This window comes from Schistocerca americana, chromosome X, assembly GCF_021461395.2.
Source record: "Schistocerca americana isolate TAMUIC-IGC-003095 chromosome X, iqSchAmer2.1, whole genome shotgun sequence".
Classification (NCBI taxonomy): Eukaryota; Metazoa; Arthropoda; class Insecta; order Orthoptera; family Acrididae; genus Schistocerca; species Schistocerca americana.
Window position 1 is genome coordinate 891,507,179 of NC_060130.1, and position 17,447 is coordinate 891,524,625.

At 43.7% G+C, this 17,447-nt stretch overlaps 1 protein-coding gene across 1 annotated transcript in view; it reads left to right on the top strand.

Annotated features, from left to right (window-relative positions):
- The first annotated feature begins 341 nt into the window (after positions 1 to 341).
- LOC124555200 (prolyl 3-hydroxylase 1-like) overlaps positions 342 to 17,447 on the top strand; it is a 460,841-nt gene continuing 443,735 nt past the window's right edge. Inside the window, exon 1 of the mRNA XM_047129045.1 lies at positions 342 to 795. Coding sequence (XP_046985001.1) covers positions 379 to 795 — 417 coding nt within the window. The 5' untranslated portion in view covers positions 342 to 378. The remainder of the gene's footprint in view (positions 796 to 17,447) is intronic.

Sequence of the window (17,447 nt, forward strand, 5' to 3'; positions counted from 1 at the left end):
TCTGCTTCTGCGTGACCCCTGCCGGGTATTCTAGTAGCCGTGATCTCTACTGATCTCAGTGTGGGCGGGACGTCAAACTGTAAACTTCCTTACCGCCTCAGGCTGTCTTATGTTGCGCGACACGCTAAAAATTCTTATTTCCCGCCTAAGCTCCGCTCGCTACGTAAGACAGGAGCCGTAGTTGCCAGTCAGCGGCTAGGCACAGGTCAATTTTTGTTTCGTTGCCAGAGCCGGAAGCGTGGGGTGGCGAGCTGCAGACGTGATATGGAGGGGGGGGGGGGGGGGAGCGGGGCCCCCACCACTGCCCCCGCCCAGCTGTTGTGCCACGCACTTTCCAGTATGGCCGCTGCAACGGCGCGGGAGCGCAGTGCCAGAACCATGAGCAGCAGCCGTCTTCTCGCCATCCTGCTCGTTCACTTAATCGGTAGCGCAGGGGAGAGTGACGAACAGAAAACGTGTGATCAGTACTTCAAGGCCGGCGTCGAAGCTTACCTGGAGGAGAGGTGGTACGATTGTGTCACGAATCTGGAAAAGGCGTTGTCAGAGTACCGAAATTACAGGCAGACAATCGTAAACTGCCGGACGAGTTGCGACGAGAAGGCCCGTTCTTCTCCGCATATATTCGAGACCGATGTCGAAGATCTGCACTTCTACGAGGAAAAAATAAAGAAAACTCTGTGTCTTATGAAATGTAAGCCGAATTACTTCAGGGATAGGTCTTATTTGTCCAAGGAAATTGAAGAAGAGTTTGAAAATCTCAAACCGTACGAGTATTTACAACTGTGTTATTACCAGGTAAGGAATGGCCTGGAATGTCTAGCATGCAGCTTCTGTATCAACCTGGCTAACAAATTAACACTCCGTACTTGCGAATGCTGTAAAAATATTAACATCTAACGCGAACTCGATTGTAAGTTTTCTGCTTGTTGTTCCTCTGGGAAGTGCATTTCCCTCCAGCAAAAACGACCTTAACGTAAGATAAAATGTTATATCCGCGTGGCCCGTTCACAAAGGCTGCCTCTCCTTTAACGATAATGTCGACTACAGAAACATTTACGGACATTCGTGATTACATCAGTCTCTGTATTTTCCTCACTCCTCAAAGCACGCCGCTGCAAACCGAAACAAGATAAAGCATCTAAAAGAATTTTCTGTGGAAGAATCTTGAGATCGTAGCAATGAAAGTGGCATTGAATTACAGTGAAATTACCTTATCCTTAAGTCGTTTATCTGAAGACTGTATACACGCTTTCCTGTTGTAGAGACACATTCATTCGACCGTTGCCTTTGATAAAATACTTCGTTGTCTGCATGACCACAGTATTGAGGGCGAAACAATGTAGCCTACGTACAAATGTGTAATTTTTTGATACCGAGGTAAGAGGCAAGAAGCTGCAGAAACCTTTCATGAGTTCTGTACACAATACACCGCCACCAACTTCACTTAATAACTGTATTTGATTTATCTGTTTAAAGACACGGCAAATCGCCTCTAAAAATTGGTGACGTACAGCATCGGTATTTGTTTTTACTTCTTTCGACACATCTTCCATTACAAACTATAGTAATTGTTCGACGGAACTGCCAGTTTCATTATTATTGGGAAGCATGATTGTATAATAAAATGAATACTATGTCTTTCCATTTATTGTCACGTCCTTAATGGAAAACGGAATTTGTAACACAGAATGCTGGTTGTGCGAAACACCGTTTATGAATTGAATAGTACAAATACGGATGTTTGAAAGCATGCTCGCCTGCGAAGCGCTACGTATTAGTGTGGATTTGTAAATTTCCGGTCATTGCATTGACAATATCGAGCAGACAGATATCTACACTAAATGCCATTTGTTTGAAACTGGTTGAGATTAAAGGGGTAAACGAATATCGGCGTATAAAATGCTTCATGATTTTCGGTTTACAAAAATATGGACTGGATTTATCTAAAAACAGAGTATTATTTTCGTAGTTTCAGTTCACGTAGCTAATTTGCGCTAAAATTTGAAAAGTTTTCCTATAAACTTTCAATTTAATTTGATAGCAATCCTCTCCGTGAATGTGAACGATTTTATGCTCACATTCCTACATTACACGGCTGGCATGCTACACTTCACACTCTGAATATACGTGACAGCTTTGTAAACTGCGTCTCACCAAAAAAATTTAGCACAGAAAACTTTGTTTTCCAGGCATTTTGTTCCGTTTACATCACGCCATTCACTCATCAGGGTTTCCGCCAAGTGATAACATTTCTTGCCTTATCCCGCTACTGTAGGGCTGGCATATGTCACGTCGTTGTTCATATTGGATCTAAGGGACAATATAGCGTACATCATCTTTCTGCTTATCGTATGAAGTCTGTTGTCTGTGTTTGGAAGTTAACTGGCTGTGCGTTGTCTTTCTGAGACGTAGGCAGGAAACCAGCCCGATATTCCCTTCAACGCGTGTCGTACATCCCCTGGACACTACAGCAAGATTGACCGTCTTTTAACGCAGAACATGAATTCGATTTTCGTCTGTGAAGTCACACGAACACACAGCTTTACTTCTCATACTTCACGCATTATTGGATAAAACTGTTGAGTGTGAGGCTCTGAACTTGTATGGGCGCCTTTAGGTGTCACACTCTGTTCCGTATCCAGTGTAACTGATTAGTGATATGACTGTGACGAATTCATGTTTACTGTGCGTCCATGTGTGTCTGTCAATGATAATAAAGATGGAACTGGCAACAACACCAACACTAACAGGTTGAACGTTTCCACATGACAGCCGCATAACCAGCAGCTGCCAATATTCTGTGCCCTCGTTCCGTAACACACGGTGGGGAGATTGGTAATTTAGACCCTCTCTTAAATTTATGGTACCGGCAGCAAACAGAGCGGGACGAGAATCTTTCTAAATGGTGACATGAGTTTTGTCAGAATGTTTTTCAGTTTCCAAAGAATGAAAACGTCGATGACGCGATTTCTGCTGTTTGTACTTTTCTTTGTATTGTGAACTGATGTTTGAGTTCAGGACCACGACGTAGCTTTTGAGATTGACTGGATAAACAGTGTTGCGCGAGTGCCGATACTGATATGTAATGAAAGAAGATGGTGCGAGGATTTTTTAGCGAAAGGTTCAATTGAACAAATAAACACTTTCCTTCGCAACGCGCGAAGTATTCTAATGCCAGCTAACGTTGATTTTGTGACCATGAAGTAAACTCTGTGGCGGTTTGGTCTTTTTGTAGGACATTGGCCTTAAGGTGGCTGGTTGCGTCATCCTCTTCTGCAGTGTCACTGCACGGCGGCATTGGAGCGGCTGTGGTCAACACGTGGCCTCTACATCTGCATCTACATCTACATATATACTCCGGAAGAATCGTACGGTGCGTGGCGGAGAGTACCCTGTAAGACTGCTAGTCATTTCCTTCCCTGTTTCCGTAAATTGAGCGAGGGAAATGCGACAGTCTATACGCCTCTATATGGGCTCTAATTTCTCGTATCTTTTCTTCGTGCCCCTTACGCGAAATGCATGTTGGCGGCACTAAAATGGTTCTTCAGTCAGCTTCAAATGTTGGTTCTCTATATTTTCTAGGTGGTGTTCCTCGAAAATAATGGCGCCTTCCCTTCAGGGATTCCCATCTTAATTTCCAAAGCATCTCAGTAAGAGTTGCGTGTTGTTCGAACATACCGGTAACAAATGTAGCAGCCCCCCTCTGAATTGCTTCAATATATTCGTTTAATCTGACCTGGTATGGGTCCCAAACACTCGAGCAGTACTCAAGAATAGGTTGCACCAGCGCCCTATATGCGGTCTCCTTTACAGATGAACCAAACTTTCCCAAAGTTCTGTCAAAAAACCGAAGTCCACCATTCTCCTTCCCTGCCACAATCTTCTCATGCTCGTTCCATTTCATATCGCTTTGCAACGTTACGCCCAAATATTTAAACGACGTGACTGTATCAAGCAGGAAGCTGCTAATGCTATATCCGAACACTACTGTTTTGTTTTTTTACTCATACGCATTAACTCACATTTTTCCACATTTAGAGCTAGCTGCCATTCATCATACCAACTATATATTTTCTCTAAGTCATCTTGTATCGTTTTACAGTGACTCAGTTTCGACATTTTGCCGTTCACCACAGCATGATCAGCAAACTACCGTAGACATCATTTATGTATATAGAGAACAACAGCGGTCCTATCACACTTCCCTGGGGCATTTCTGAGGTTACCCTTGTCCCTGATGAACACTTGCTGTCGAGGACAACATAATGGTTTCTATGTCTTAAGAAGTCCTCGAGTCACTCACATATCAGAGAAGCTATTCCATATGTTCGTAGCTTCTTTAATGGTCTGCAGTGAGGCACCCTATCAAATGCTTTCCGGAAATCTAGAAATATGGAACCTGACTGTTGCCCTTCATCCATAGTATGCAGCATATAATGTGAGAAAAGGGCAAGCTGAGTTTCGCACGAACAATGCTTTATAAAACTGTCCTGATTTGTGGACGTAAGCTTCTCAGTCTCAAGAAATTTTTTTTACATTCGATCCAAGACTGTGTCCAAGGATTCTGCAGCAACCCGATGTTACAGACATTGGTGTGAAATTTTGCGGCCTATCTTCATCCACATCAACATCTGCATACATACAGGGTGTTTCTAAATGAATATCGGGGTTTTAACGTTTTATAATATTTATTACATTAAACTTACAGTTATAAATGATATGTCAAATGAAAGAGCAACTGAAACAGTTTTACCAAGAACCTTATAAATGTTCAATGTGAGCATCATTTGTCACGCGGCACACATCAAGTGTTTTTTGTGCCGTATCCCGGCGGAAAGTTTATGGGCCTTTCTTTTTTGGTTAACCTACTGTATCTGGCACTCCTTACCTTGATACTCTAGAGCAATGGCTCTTCCCTCAGTTGGAAGAATCCTGAGAATTTCATTTTCCGGCAAGATGGTGCGCCACCTCACTGGCATAGCGAAGTACGCGATTTGTTGAACTTCACTGTACCCAAGCGCCGCAAGGGGCCCAATGACAGGGCTTGCTTTGCATGGACTCCACGTTCACCCGACCTAACTCCATGCGATTTTTTCCTTTGGGACTTCATCAAGGATCGTATGTGCGTGCCTCCGGCACCAGCAGACCTCCCTGAATTGTGGCCAAGCGGTTCTAGGCGCACAGTCCGGAACCGCGGGACTGCTACGGTCGCGGGTTCGAATCCTGCCGCGGCCATGGATGTGTGTGATGTCCTTAGGTTAGTTAGATTTAAGTAGTTCTAAGTTCTAGGGGGCTGATGACATAGGATGTTAAGTCCCATAGTTCTCAGAGCCATTTGAACCATTTTGAACCTCCCTGAATTAAGAAACCGGATTGAAGCAGCTGTTGCTACAATCACTGAAGACACACTTATCAACGTTTGGGAAGAACTCGGCTATAGACTTGATGTGTGCCGTGTGACAAATGGTGCTCACATTGAACATTTGTAAGGTTCTTGGTTAAACTGTTTGAGTTGCTTTTTCATTTGACATATCATTTGTAACTGTAAGTTTAATGTAATAAATATTATAAAGCGTTAAAACCTCTATATTCATTTATAAACACCCTGTATTCCGCAAGCCACCGTATTGGGCATGGTGGAAAGTTGCCTGTACCACTACTAGTGCCGGCCGAAGTGGCCGTGCGGTTAAAGGCGCTGCAGTCTGGAACCGCAAGACCGCTACGGTCGCAGGTTCGAATCCTGCCTCGGGCTTGGATGTTTGTGATGTCCTTAGGTTAGTTAGCTTTCACTAGTTCTAAGTTCTAGGGGACTAATGACCTCAGCAGTTGAGTCCCATAGTGCTCAGAGCCATTTGAACCAATTTGAACCACTACTAGTCATCTCCTTTCCTTTTACACTCGTAAACAGAGCGAGGGAAAAACGACTATCTACATGCTTCCGTACTAGTGCTAATTTCTCGTATCTTATCTTCGTGGTCGGTACTCGAAATGTACGTCGTCGGCAGTAGAATCGTTCTGCGCTCAGTGTCAAATGCCAGCTCTCTAAATTTTCTCAGTCGTCTTCCCTCCAGGGATTCCCATTTTCCATGAAGCATCTCTGTGATATTCACGTGTTGATCTAACCTACTGGTAACATATCTAGCAACCTGACTCGGAATTGCTTCGATGTCTTCCTTTAATCTGACCTGGTGGAGATCCCAAACACTCGAGTAGCACCCAAGAATGGATGACACTAGTGTCCTATATGCTCTTTCCTTTGTGGATGACCTACGCTTTGCTAAAACTAAACCAAACTCTGCTGTCCGCTTTCCTTACTAGAGTCCTTACGTGCTCGTTCCATTTCATATCGCTCTGCAACGTTACACCTAGACATTTAATCTGAGTGACTTTGTCAATCAGCACATTACTAATGTTGTATTCGAACTTTATGACATTATTCTACATTTAGAGGAAGCTGCCATTCATCACACCATCTAGAAATTTTGTCTAAATCATGTTGTTCCTTCCTACGCTCACTCAACAACACCTTCTCGTACACCAGAACATAAGCAGCAAACAACCGTAAACTGCTACTCACCCTGTCTGACATATCATTTAATTATGTAAAGAACAGGAACTGTCCTATCACACTTCCTTGGGGAACTCCTGACGATACCCTTGTCTCGCTGTAGAGGACAACCAACTGGTTTCTCCCACTTAAGAAGTCTTCGAGCCACTCACATATCTGGGAACCATTCAGTATGCCCGTAACTTTATTAACAGTCTGCAGTGGAGCACCGAGTCAAACGCTTTCCGGAAATCTAGGAATATGCGGCTTGTTGCCATTCATTCATGGTTCGCAGGATATCATGTGAGAAAACAGCAAGCTGAGTTACGCATGAGCGATGCTTTCTAAATCCGTAACGATTTGCGGACAGCTTTTCCGTCTCAGGGAAATTTATTATATACGAACTGAGAATATGCTCAAGAATGCTGCAGCAAACCTACGTTAAGGATATTTTTCTGTAATTTTTGGGGGTCCTTTCATTTGACCTTCTTGTATGCGGCAGTCATATGCAATGTCTTCCAGTCGCTTGGGACTTTGCATTGGTCGCAAGGTTAGCGATAAATGAAAGCTAAGCAAGGGGCCTATGCCTTAGAGGACTCTCTGCAAAACCATATTGGGAATCCATCCGGACATGGCTGCTTATTCATTTCTGCACTGCTGGCTATTAAAATTGCTACGCCACGAAGATGTCGTGCTACAGACGCGAAATTTAACCGACAGGAAGAAGATGCTGTGATATGCAAATGATTAGCTTTTCAGAGCATTCACACAAGGTCGGCGCCGGTGGCCACACCTGCAACGTGCTGACATGAGGAAAGTTTCCAACCGATTTCTCATACACAAAAAGCAGTTGACCGGCTTTGCGTATCGCGACATTGTGCTCGCGTTGGTCGAGATCCAATGACTGTTAGCAGAATATGGAATCGGTGGGTTGAGGAGGGTAATACGGAACGCCGTGCTGGATCCCAACGGCCTCGTATCACTAGCAGTCGATATGACAGGCATCTTATCCGCATGGATGTAACGGATCGTGCAGTCCCGTCTCGATCCCTGAGTCAACAGATGGGGACGTTTGCAAGACAACAACCATCTGCACGAACAGTTTGACGACGTTTGAAGCAGGATGGACTGTCAAGTCGGAGACCGTGGCTGCGGTTACCGTTAAAGCTGTATCACAGACAGGAGCGCCTGCGATGGTGTGCTCAACGACGAACCTGGGTGCACGAATGGCAAAACGTCACTTTGTCGGATGAATCCACGTTCTGTTTACAGTATCACGATGGTCGCATCTGTGTTTCGCGACATCGCGGTGAACGCACATTGGAAGCGTGTATTCGTCATCGCCATACTGGCGTATCACCCGGCGTGACCGTATGGGGTGCCATTGGTTACACGTCTCGGTCACCTCTTGTTCGCACTGACGACGCTTTGATCAATGGACGTTACATTTCAGATGTGTTACGACCCGTGGCTCTACCCTTTATTCGATTCCTGCGAAACCCTACGTTTCAGCAGGATAATGCACGCCCGCATGTTGCATGTCCTGCACAGGCCTTTCTGGATACAGAAAATGTTCGACTGCTGCCCTGGCCAGCACATTCTCCAGATCTCTCACCAGCTGAAAACGTCTGGTCAGTGGTGGCCGAGCAACTGGCTCGTCACAATACGCCAGTCACTACTCTTGATGAACTGTGGTATCGTGTTGAAGCTGCATGGGCAGTTGTACCTGTACACGCCATCCAAGCTCTGTTTGACTCAATGCCCAGGCGTATCAAGGCCGTTATTACGGCCAGAGGTGGTTGTTCTGGGTACTGATTCATCAGCATCTATGCACCCAAATTGCGTGAAAATGTAATCACATGTCAGTTCTAGTATAATATATTTGTCCAATGAATACCCGTTTATCATCTGCATTTCTTCTCGGTGTACTAATTTTGATAGCCAGTAGTGTAGCTCTTTTAGTTGCTTCTCTACGCCAGGGATGCCTATCACTATGTCCCCCGTGCGGAAGTCTGTGCGATGCTCAAACGACAGTATATTTGTCCGATATCCTTCCGTTAATCATTCCTTAAACACGGAATTTAAAAATTCAGCCTTCCTTTTGCTGTCTTCTATTGCCACATCATACTGGTGAACGAGTGAATGAGTAGAAACCTTCGACCTGCTTAGCGATTTTATGTAGGATCGGAAGTTTCTCGGGTTCTCGGTTAGATCTTTTGCCAAGCGATGACCGCGGTAGTTGTACGCTTCGCGCATCTTTTTACAGACACACGAGTTTCTACTAAACTTTCCCTGCCGTCATTTGCGACTGCGATCTTTTTTGAACCGAGAGTGCAACAGTCTCTGCTTCCATAGCATTTTCAAGATTTTGTTATTAAATCACGATGGGCCCGTTCCTTAATCCACTTACTCGGCAGGTTCTTCTCCACACCACGATTTACAATCTGTTTAATCTCCGCCCATAACGCCTCTACGTGCACCACACTGGAACTAAGTAATGTCCATTCATTGTCCATGTGGAATGCTCTATTTAGTATAAATACAGTCACTAATACCTGTCTCTCTACTGACATCATTGATGAGGTCAGACCTGTTTGTAGCTGCAAAGCCTAAAACATTTTCACTGAATATGTGTTGTCGAAAGAGCTGTTCGAAACAGTTTTCGGAAAATGTGTTCATCGGTACTTCATATGACTTGCTGTCGATACCACCCGCTTTGAATCCATAGACTTCGCAGCATATATTTGGGAGTTTAAAGTCGCCTCCAACTAATTTTGCAGGAGCTGGGTATTTCCGCGCTATTGGCGTAGACTTTGTCCGATCTCTCTTTGTTCTAAATTTTACATTCCAGATCATAAGTGCTAAGTCATAAAAACTCTAAGAAGTTGAACAGAACAGTTTCTGTCATGTGACCTGTAAGAGCCTCTATAAGAAGCTTGTTCAGATGTTAACTGTCGTAATGTATTTTTTCTTTATTAGAGATATTATTTAGTTCGCAGATTTCCTTTGTATTTGTAATGTCATAATTTGCACATTCAGAGCTGCAACTCGAATATGCATAATATTTCAGCAATAAAGTAGAGGGGTGCGTCAGTGCTTGCTTGGGGGCTCGTGATAGGTTGCAGGAATCGGATATTTGTATTTCATTGAAGGAATAATGGGCAGCAAGGCGTATTGATATACTGAGTGTAAACATGCGCGAATTCAAAAGATCTAGTTTTCGGCTGGAAACAGTAGTACCAGAAATACCCTCCGAGACATATCGTGTGGTAGCTAACTGAATATCGCAGTAGACGAAAAACATGTTATCTTCGAACAGGACAGTGATATTAAGCACACTGCCACAGATACTATAATGTGCAACACTCCACAATAGTTGACGACACTCCAGTCTCCTGATTTCCATACGCTGAAAATTTGTGTAATATTCTAGAATTCTACACTAAGAACAGTCATATTGCAAGTAAAAACAATATGATGAAGCCACATATATAAGCCTGGGGCAAAATCTCGGCAGTGGAGATATCCAAATAATATATGTTCCCAAAGAGCACTTGCACAGGAGAAAGAAGGCATCTGTTTGCAGTGACGCTTTGGATGCTATAACGTACGCTATGCCCATTTTTTTTTAGTTTTCTGTGCCAAATTTATGTAAATTAAATCATAATTTTGTATTTTCAGCCTTCTAAATAAGTGAAACCGTCCCAGAAATTCATCCTCAACAAACTATCACCGTCAAGTTGCCTTCGTGACAGAACACATTTTTTAAGTTTTCAAATACAGTCAATAAATGTTAGCACAAGAATTTTAACACAGGAATGACTACAAAAGGTCCTAAGTATTCGAATACAGTTGCACTTCTAAAACGGACGGCTGAGTAAATTTTATTTTTGTTTGACGCAACGGTTATGATCACAAGTAAAATAAACACTGCAGCATTTACAGTCTGCGGCTAACGCTCTTGTAACATAATGACTCCTCTCCTAAGCATGTTCTCAAGCCGAATTATTAAGATGTCCGAAAATAAATTTCACGTAGTGTACGTTAAGATAGAACAGAGGTACGGAAGTTACGAAGTAATTGCATAAGATTACTGCAGAGAAATGAGATCTAATAAACAGTTGCCGCATTCGTGGTGAAACCATTGGAACATTTCATCCCTAACGTATATATAAAAATCTTTCACCCCCATAAAATGGGAAAGGTAATGTCGTTACTAGTCATCTCTGCATTAGTAACCTAAAAAGAAGCGAGAGTAGTTAGATTCTTCACTGTCTTTAAAAATTTCCGGATTCTTCAAACAGCGACTCATGTCCGCTGTATTTTGGCTTTAGAAACCATTATATTTAGTTCAAATACGACGTTGGATTTTATTTTTTGGAACATTCATGAAATATTCTAAAGCCCATCCTCTTAGCTGGCATCAATACGCACTAGAAGTATTGAGTGTGCAGAGCTCTCTTCTGCTCACGGAAACGAATAATGAAGCTCAAATAAAATGTCTAAATTTTCATCGTGTTTTGTTTGGAGTCGCAGGCCCTCCAAACTGCACATATGCTATTCCCTTTGAAGAGGTGACACTTTCCTTTACGACTCAGCATATTGGCTCTTTCCGCAAGAGGGCGAACCTGCTGCTGTCTTTAGACTCCCAGAGTTCACGGAATCGTGGCGTCAGAAGCGTGTTTACATTTATGAGAGTCTTATTACTACGCTTTACGAGAAAGACATCGAGAAGTTCTCGAGTGCCTCGAGACATGCGTTCTCATTCCCCAACACTGTCACAAAGGTCTATGTGTGCGTCTTGTGGCACGGCTAATTATGTTGAGGAGATTACGTTCAGCTGTTATGTCGGCAATTGAAGTACCAGCTCAGCACTAACATAGGAAGAACATTGTAGGGAAGGATTAACAACAATGTGCTAGACATCGTAAAGGACCTGTGACGGAAATGGAAAGTACGGGACGTATGGTAATGTTTTGCTAGCTTCCCTTGCCTGCGCCCCGAACTGTTTGCTAGAAGACGCGGGTGTCTCGCACAGCTCCCTGCTTACGCTGTGGCAAAATTGATGCGCAGCAGCTGACAGCCTCCGCAAAGAATGTTATCAGTGTTTGTTCACTTTCATCTTGCTCGTTTTCATGGGCATGTACGATTTCACACTTCTTGGATGCAACAAGCAATATGCCTATACGAAGTTCGTGAGAAAGAAAATGGGTTTTTAAATCCCCGAGGCCATAGCTTGGTCGATCGTTGCCCAAGTTCACATTTTTTCCCTCTTCTTCCGTTTCTTATATTTTTTTCAATTTACTTTTCTATCACCTGTAGTGATAAAATGTTAATGTGAAAAATGGGAATTTGCACTATCGCTTAGAGTTCACGTTTACCAGTAGAACGAAATAGTACTGAAACATTGTGGACTTAAAACCAATCTTTGAGGAAAATTTTACTATTTTTCCTCTCCACCTAAAGCAAACAGGTGGACCAACAGAGCCGCTGTAGGGGCTGAAGTACGTGAGAGGAAATAATCTGGTCTAGTAGAAAAACTCAAATTGGCAATCTCATTAAGCAGTTTAAGGGCGTCATAGAAATTTTCTGTCAGTATATTGAGACTAGAGCTTTAACCCAACTTTTTCGTAACGCAAGTCCGGGGTCTTAAGAGCTGCCAAGCCATCTTGCTAGTTTGTGGAGTTTATTGGTTGCTTTACAACCATAATCGTGTTTGGCTCAGTCAATAAGTTGATTACAACTCGCTGCTCCGTATGTATTGAATATCCGTACATGTGCTACAAAGGGAAGAAAATCAAGAAACTAGTTTAGTGACACAGTGTATGTGGCGTTTAACTACAGATCATTGACCTGTCTCTCAGTTGTTTGCTTCGCAATAGCTATCACTAAGAAAAGGCCAATTCACGCATGTTCAAAAATGTTCAAATGTGTGTGAGATCTTATGGGACTTAACTGCTAGGGTCATCAGTCCCTAAGCTTACACACTACTTAATCTAAATTATCCTAAGGAAAAATACACACACCCATGTCCGAGGGAGGACTCGAACCTCCGCCGGGACCAGCCGCACAGCAATTCAAGCATGTCTGTAATAATAATTAGCCCTTCCGTAACATCTAAATATATCCAGTGCTACTGAATGGGACTGTCGAAGAAAAGTTCAGGTTTAACGTCAAATCGACTTCGACCTCATTAGAAGGATGAAAGGATGGGAAACAGCTATTACGTTGCCACGCTATCAACGACTACGTGCTTGGGGACGGAACACAATTTCAGATTCTACGAGGCTGGTTGCAGAAATCGGCCTTGGTCTGTTTAAACCGACCATGAGATCCAGTGTCAGGTTCACTGGATGCGGGGGAACTATCAACAGAATTTTGAATTTGTGCGAACAAATAAATTTACAGAGAAATATTGAAGAAGTCGTGGATCAATTAAACTGAATTTTTCGGTCAAAGTTAGGTAATTAAATGTGCTGTGTTACGTCATTCTGTAAATTTAAATCCGGAGAGTAACGTGGCCGAATGAAATAAATTTGTCTCGTTGCCTTCTGATGACCTTGTGGTAACAACTACATAGGTAGCTTGTTAAAGGGTAAATCACCCACTTAACGTATCAAACACACCCCTTCCTAAGCACATTTCACTCGGGGATACGGATACTAGTGATTATAGAAATCTTTGTCTTATGAGTTTTGACTCAAAGGGGATATTTATTATTTCCCAGAATGAATTCCAATCTGAGAGGTCGACCTCTCGGCACCGTGGACAACATCAAGGAACTCGTGGCAGTCCAGCGAAGGACGATTCCACGTCAACAGTTAAAATTAATGACAGCGTCTAGCAAATCCATTAATAAAGGAGTACTAGTTACAACTTTAGAGGCGAGAGGATGAGAGAGGAATTATCCTGGTGTGGCAGAAGAACCTATCTTGGCATTCACGATCTGTGATTCAGAGTAATCACACAAACAAATCAATCAGGCTGTTTAGACGGAATATAACCGGCCTCCTTACGAACGCTAGTCCACTTTCTTGGTCACCACACGATCTTGTTTAGTCTCTGATGATTATTGATAGCCTACTGATATTGCATCGTGTTCGGCTCAGTTGCTCAATTCATCACATCTTACGTACGTTTGCGTGCTGCTATCACAGTGTTACTATAACTATCAGAGCTGACATTGATTCTTAGATTGCCAGCCTCTGTGGCCGAGCAGTTCTAGGCGCTTCAGTCCGGAACCGCGCTGCTGCTACGGTCGCAGGACATTGATGTGTGTGATGTCCTTAGGTTAGTTAGGTTTAAGTAGTTCCACACCTAGCGGACTGATGACCTCAGATGTTAAGTCCCATAGTGCTTAGAGCCATTTGAACCATTCCTAGATTGCCAATAAACCAACTATTACAAAAAAAACTATTTCTTTATTTCTACGTCAGATTACATGGAGTTTTGCCCATGTTTGCTATCATCCATCATACAATTTCCTCTATGACGGAAGTAAAGTAGTCAGAGACACGTACAGATTGTTGCTGACCAGCATTGAATAAGAGAGTCGTTAGTTGTATTATGGTCTGTGTATTCGCATTGCCAACGGTAGTAGGTAATTAAGTGGCGGTGGCGGTTTTTCGAAAGTAGGAGGACTCAGGGTGTCTCCCAACGGAGATGAAGCGGTCCATCGACGAGCTACCCGGAATCAGATTAAAGCATGTCGTGCGTTTTGCCCATTTGTACCTCTACTGTCAGGCCGATGTCCTGTAGGTACTATGACGACGTTCTAGTCCATTCGTCGATTCGGACGGAGCGCTGTCTTTCCACCACATCAGCTTTCTTCAGTTTAGTTACACATTTCTACGAGGCCGTGCTGAAAAATAATGGTTCCGAATTTTCGTGTCAAAACTCTATTGAGTTTTACTAACATTCTGTATCTTTATTATTTCTGTCTGCAAATTTATTTCTCAACACAGTAACCCTGGTAACGAAAACATTTCTCCCAAAGAGAGACCAGATTCTCGATGCCGTCATTGTAAAATGTTTGAATATGTTGATGGAGTCGTTATCAAAGTGAAGTCCGCCAAGGCGTTCTTTAACTTTTTGGAAACATAAAAATCAAATGGGGTCAAGTCTGGATTGTATGGAGGATGATCCATGACGGTGAACCCAAGGTGTCGGATTGTTGCAGATGTCGCAGCATTCGTGTGTGGTCTGGCATTGTCGTGCTGAAGGAGAGAGCTTCATGTGTAGACGAAATCTTCTGCCCTTTAGGAACTACACTAATGGCCATTAAAATTGCTACACCATGAAGATGACGTGCTACAGACGCGAAATGTAACCGACGGGAAGAAGATGCTGTGATATGCAAATGATTAGCTTTTCAGAGCATTCACACAAGGTTGGCGCCGATGGCGACACCTACAACGTGCTGACATGAGGAAAGTTTCCAACTGATTTCTCATACACAAACAGCAGTTGACCGGCATTGCCTGGTGAAACGTTGTTGTGATGCCTCGTGTAAGGAGGAGAAATGCGTACCATCACGTTTCCGACTTTGATAAAGGTCGAATTGTAGCCTATCACGATTGCGAGATACAATGACTGTTAGCAGAATATGGAATCGGTGGGTTCAGGAGGGTAATACGGAACGCCGTGCTGGACCCTACGGGCTTGTATCAGTAGCAGTCGAGATGACAGGCATCTTATCCACATGGCTGTAACGGATCGTGCAGCCACGTCTCGATCCCTGAGGCACGTTTGCAAGAGGGACGTTTGCAAGACAACAACCATCTGCACGAACACTTCGACGACGTTTGCAGCAGCATGGACTATCAGCTCGGAGACCATGGCTGCGGTTACCCTTGACGCTGCATCACAGACAGGAGCGCCTGCGATGGTGTACTCAACGACGAACCTGGGTGCACGAATGGCAAAACGACATTTTTTCGGATGAATCCAGGTTCTGTTTACAGCATCATGATGGTCGCATCCGTGTTTGACGACAACGCGGTGAACGCACATTGGAAGCGTGCATTCGTCATCGCCATACTGGCGTATCACCCGGTGTGATGGTATGGGGTGCCATTGATTACACGTGTCGGTCACCTGTTGTTCGCATTGACGGCACTTTGAACAGTGGACGTTACATTTCAGATGCGTTACGACCCGTGGCTCTACCCTTCATTCGATCCCCGCGAAACCATACATTTCAGCAGGATAATTCACGACCGCATGTCGCAGGTCCTGTACGGGCCTTTCTGGATATAGAAAATGTTCGACTGCTGCCCTGGCCAGCACATTTTCCAGATCTCTCACCAATTGAAAACGTCTGGTCAATGGTGGCCGAGCAACTGGCTCGTCACAATACGCCAGTCACTACTCTTGATGAACTGTGGTATCGTGTTGAAGCTGCATGGGCAGCTGTACCTGTACGCGCCAACCAAGCTCTGTTTGACTAAATGCTCAGACGTATGAAGGCAGTTATTATGGACAAAAGTGGTTGTTCTGGGTACTGATTTCTCGGGATCTATGCACCCAAATTGCGTGAAAATGTAAATCATATGTCAGTTCTAGTATAATGTATTTGTCCAATGAATACCCGTTTATCATCTGCATTTCTTCTTGGTGTAGCAATTTTAATGGCCAGTAGTGTAGATTACAGCGCTCTGTTACTCATTCAAAGACACAGTTACGTTGCATACCGCCATGTTACACGCCACAGTTCGGAGCCCTCTAGCGGCAGAGGGCTGGAGCCTGCGTAAGAGAGGCGGGAAACTCGACAAAGCAGTAAGCATAACATGTAATACCCAAACTGATATTGAGGAAACAATAAAAAATTCGATTTTGAGGGAAGAATGAAAAATTCGGAGGCATTACTTTTCTGCACGCATTCGTATATGCTCTTGTGTCGTCTCTAGTCACCATTGAACGTACTGTGGCACACAACATATGGACTACGTGATTAGATATGCACATGATTAGCATTTCAGCGCAACCACACAGGTAGGTATCATCTACGTTCTGTATATGAGGAAAGGTTACGTAGTGGGTTTCTCGTTGAGAAATCGAATTTGAATGTTGTTTGTGAGAAGCCCGTGTTATGCCTCGCGTAATAAGGAGAAACGTCTATCAGCATTTGTCGGAATTAGACAGCGGCAGTATTGTGGCCTGTCAAGAGTGCGGCAGCGGTTTTGTCGCTTACGTTGGTAGGGATTGCCCGACCGTTATATGCGAACATTGATCTATTTACGTATCTGAAATTCTTCTACACTACAGCGACCTGCTCACTAGAAAACTATAGCACGTCGTAACTATACATGACAATAGTTTTGCTCTTTTACAGAAGAATTTAACTACAATTTATATACGTAATGTATAACATAGCATATACTAGAATACAACTATTCTACGTCTAGTTTTAAGCCGACGAAGTCAGATGCTGCCCTCGAATATGTGTCAAGTACTGCAATTTTCCTAGATGCTCACTACCACCACCTGTACTATTATGGACCCTTCTGGATTGTGTCTCCTGGTAGGCCTCAAACCAGCACAAAGTCTTTCAGGTCCATCTATATGTCTACAACGAGTTTCAACAACTACTACAGAGGAAAATAAACAAGGGAAACTTTCACAGTGTGGGCTACGGACGGTGCTAGTCATCTGGAATATCTAAGTGACTGGTAGTCTCTTCAAGTTCCAGGATTGGATCGGCATCCTAAAGGATATCCGCGGTTGCAAAACGTGATCTTCCCCTCAGGAAGGCCGAGAGGAAGCGTTGCGCCTCTGTCGGCACATGTGGTGGCGAAGCTGCAAAAATCTGTGGAAATGGCTCGGTGCTAGTGGCAGAGCATGTTCTAACAGTGTACGGCTCCATGACGCTGCCATCTTCCTGCTGCGGCAGCTCATCTGT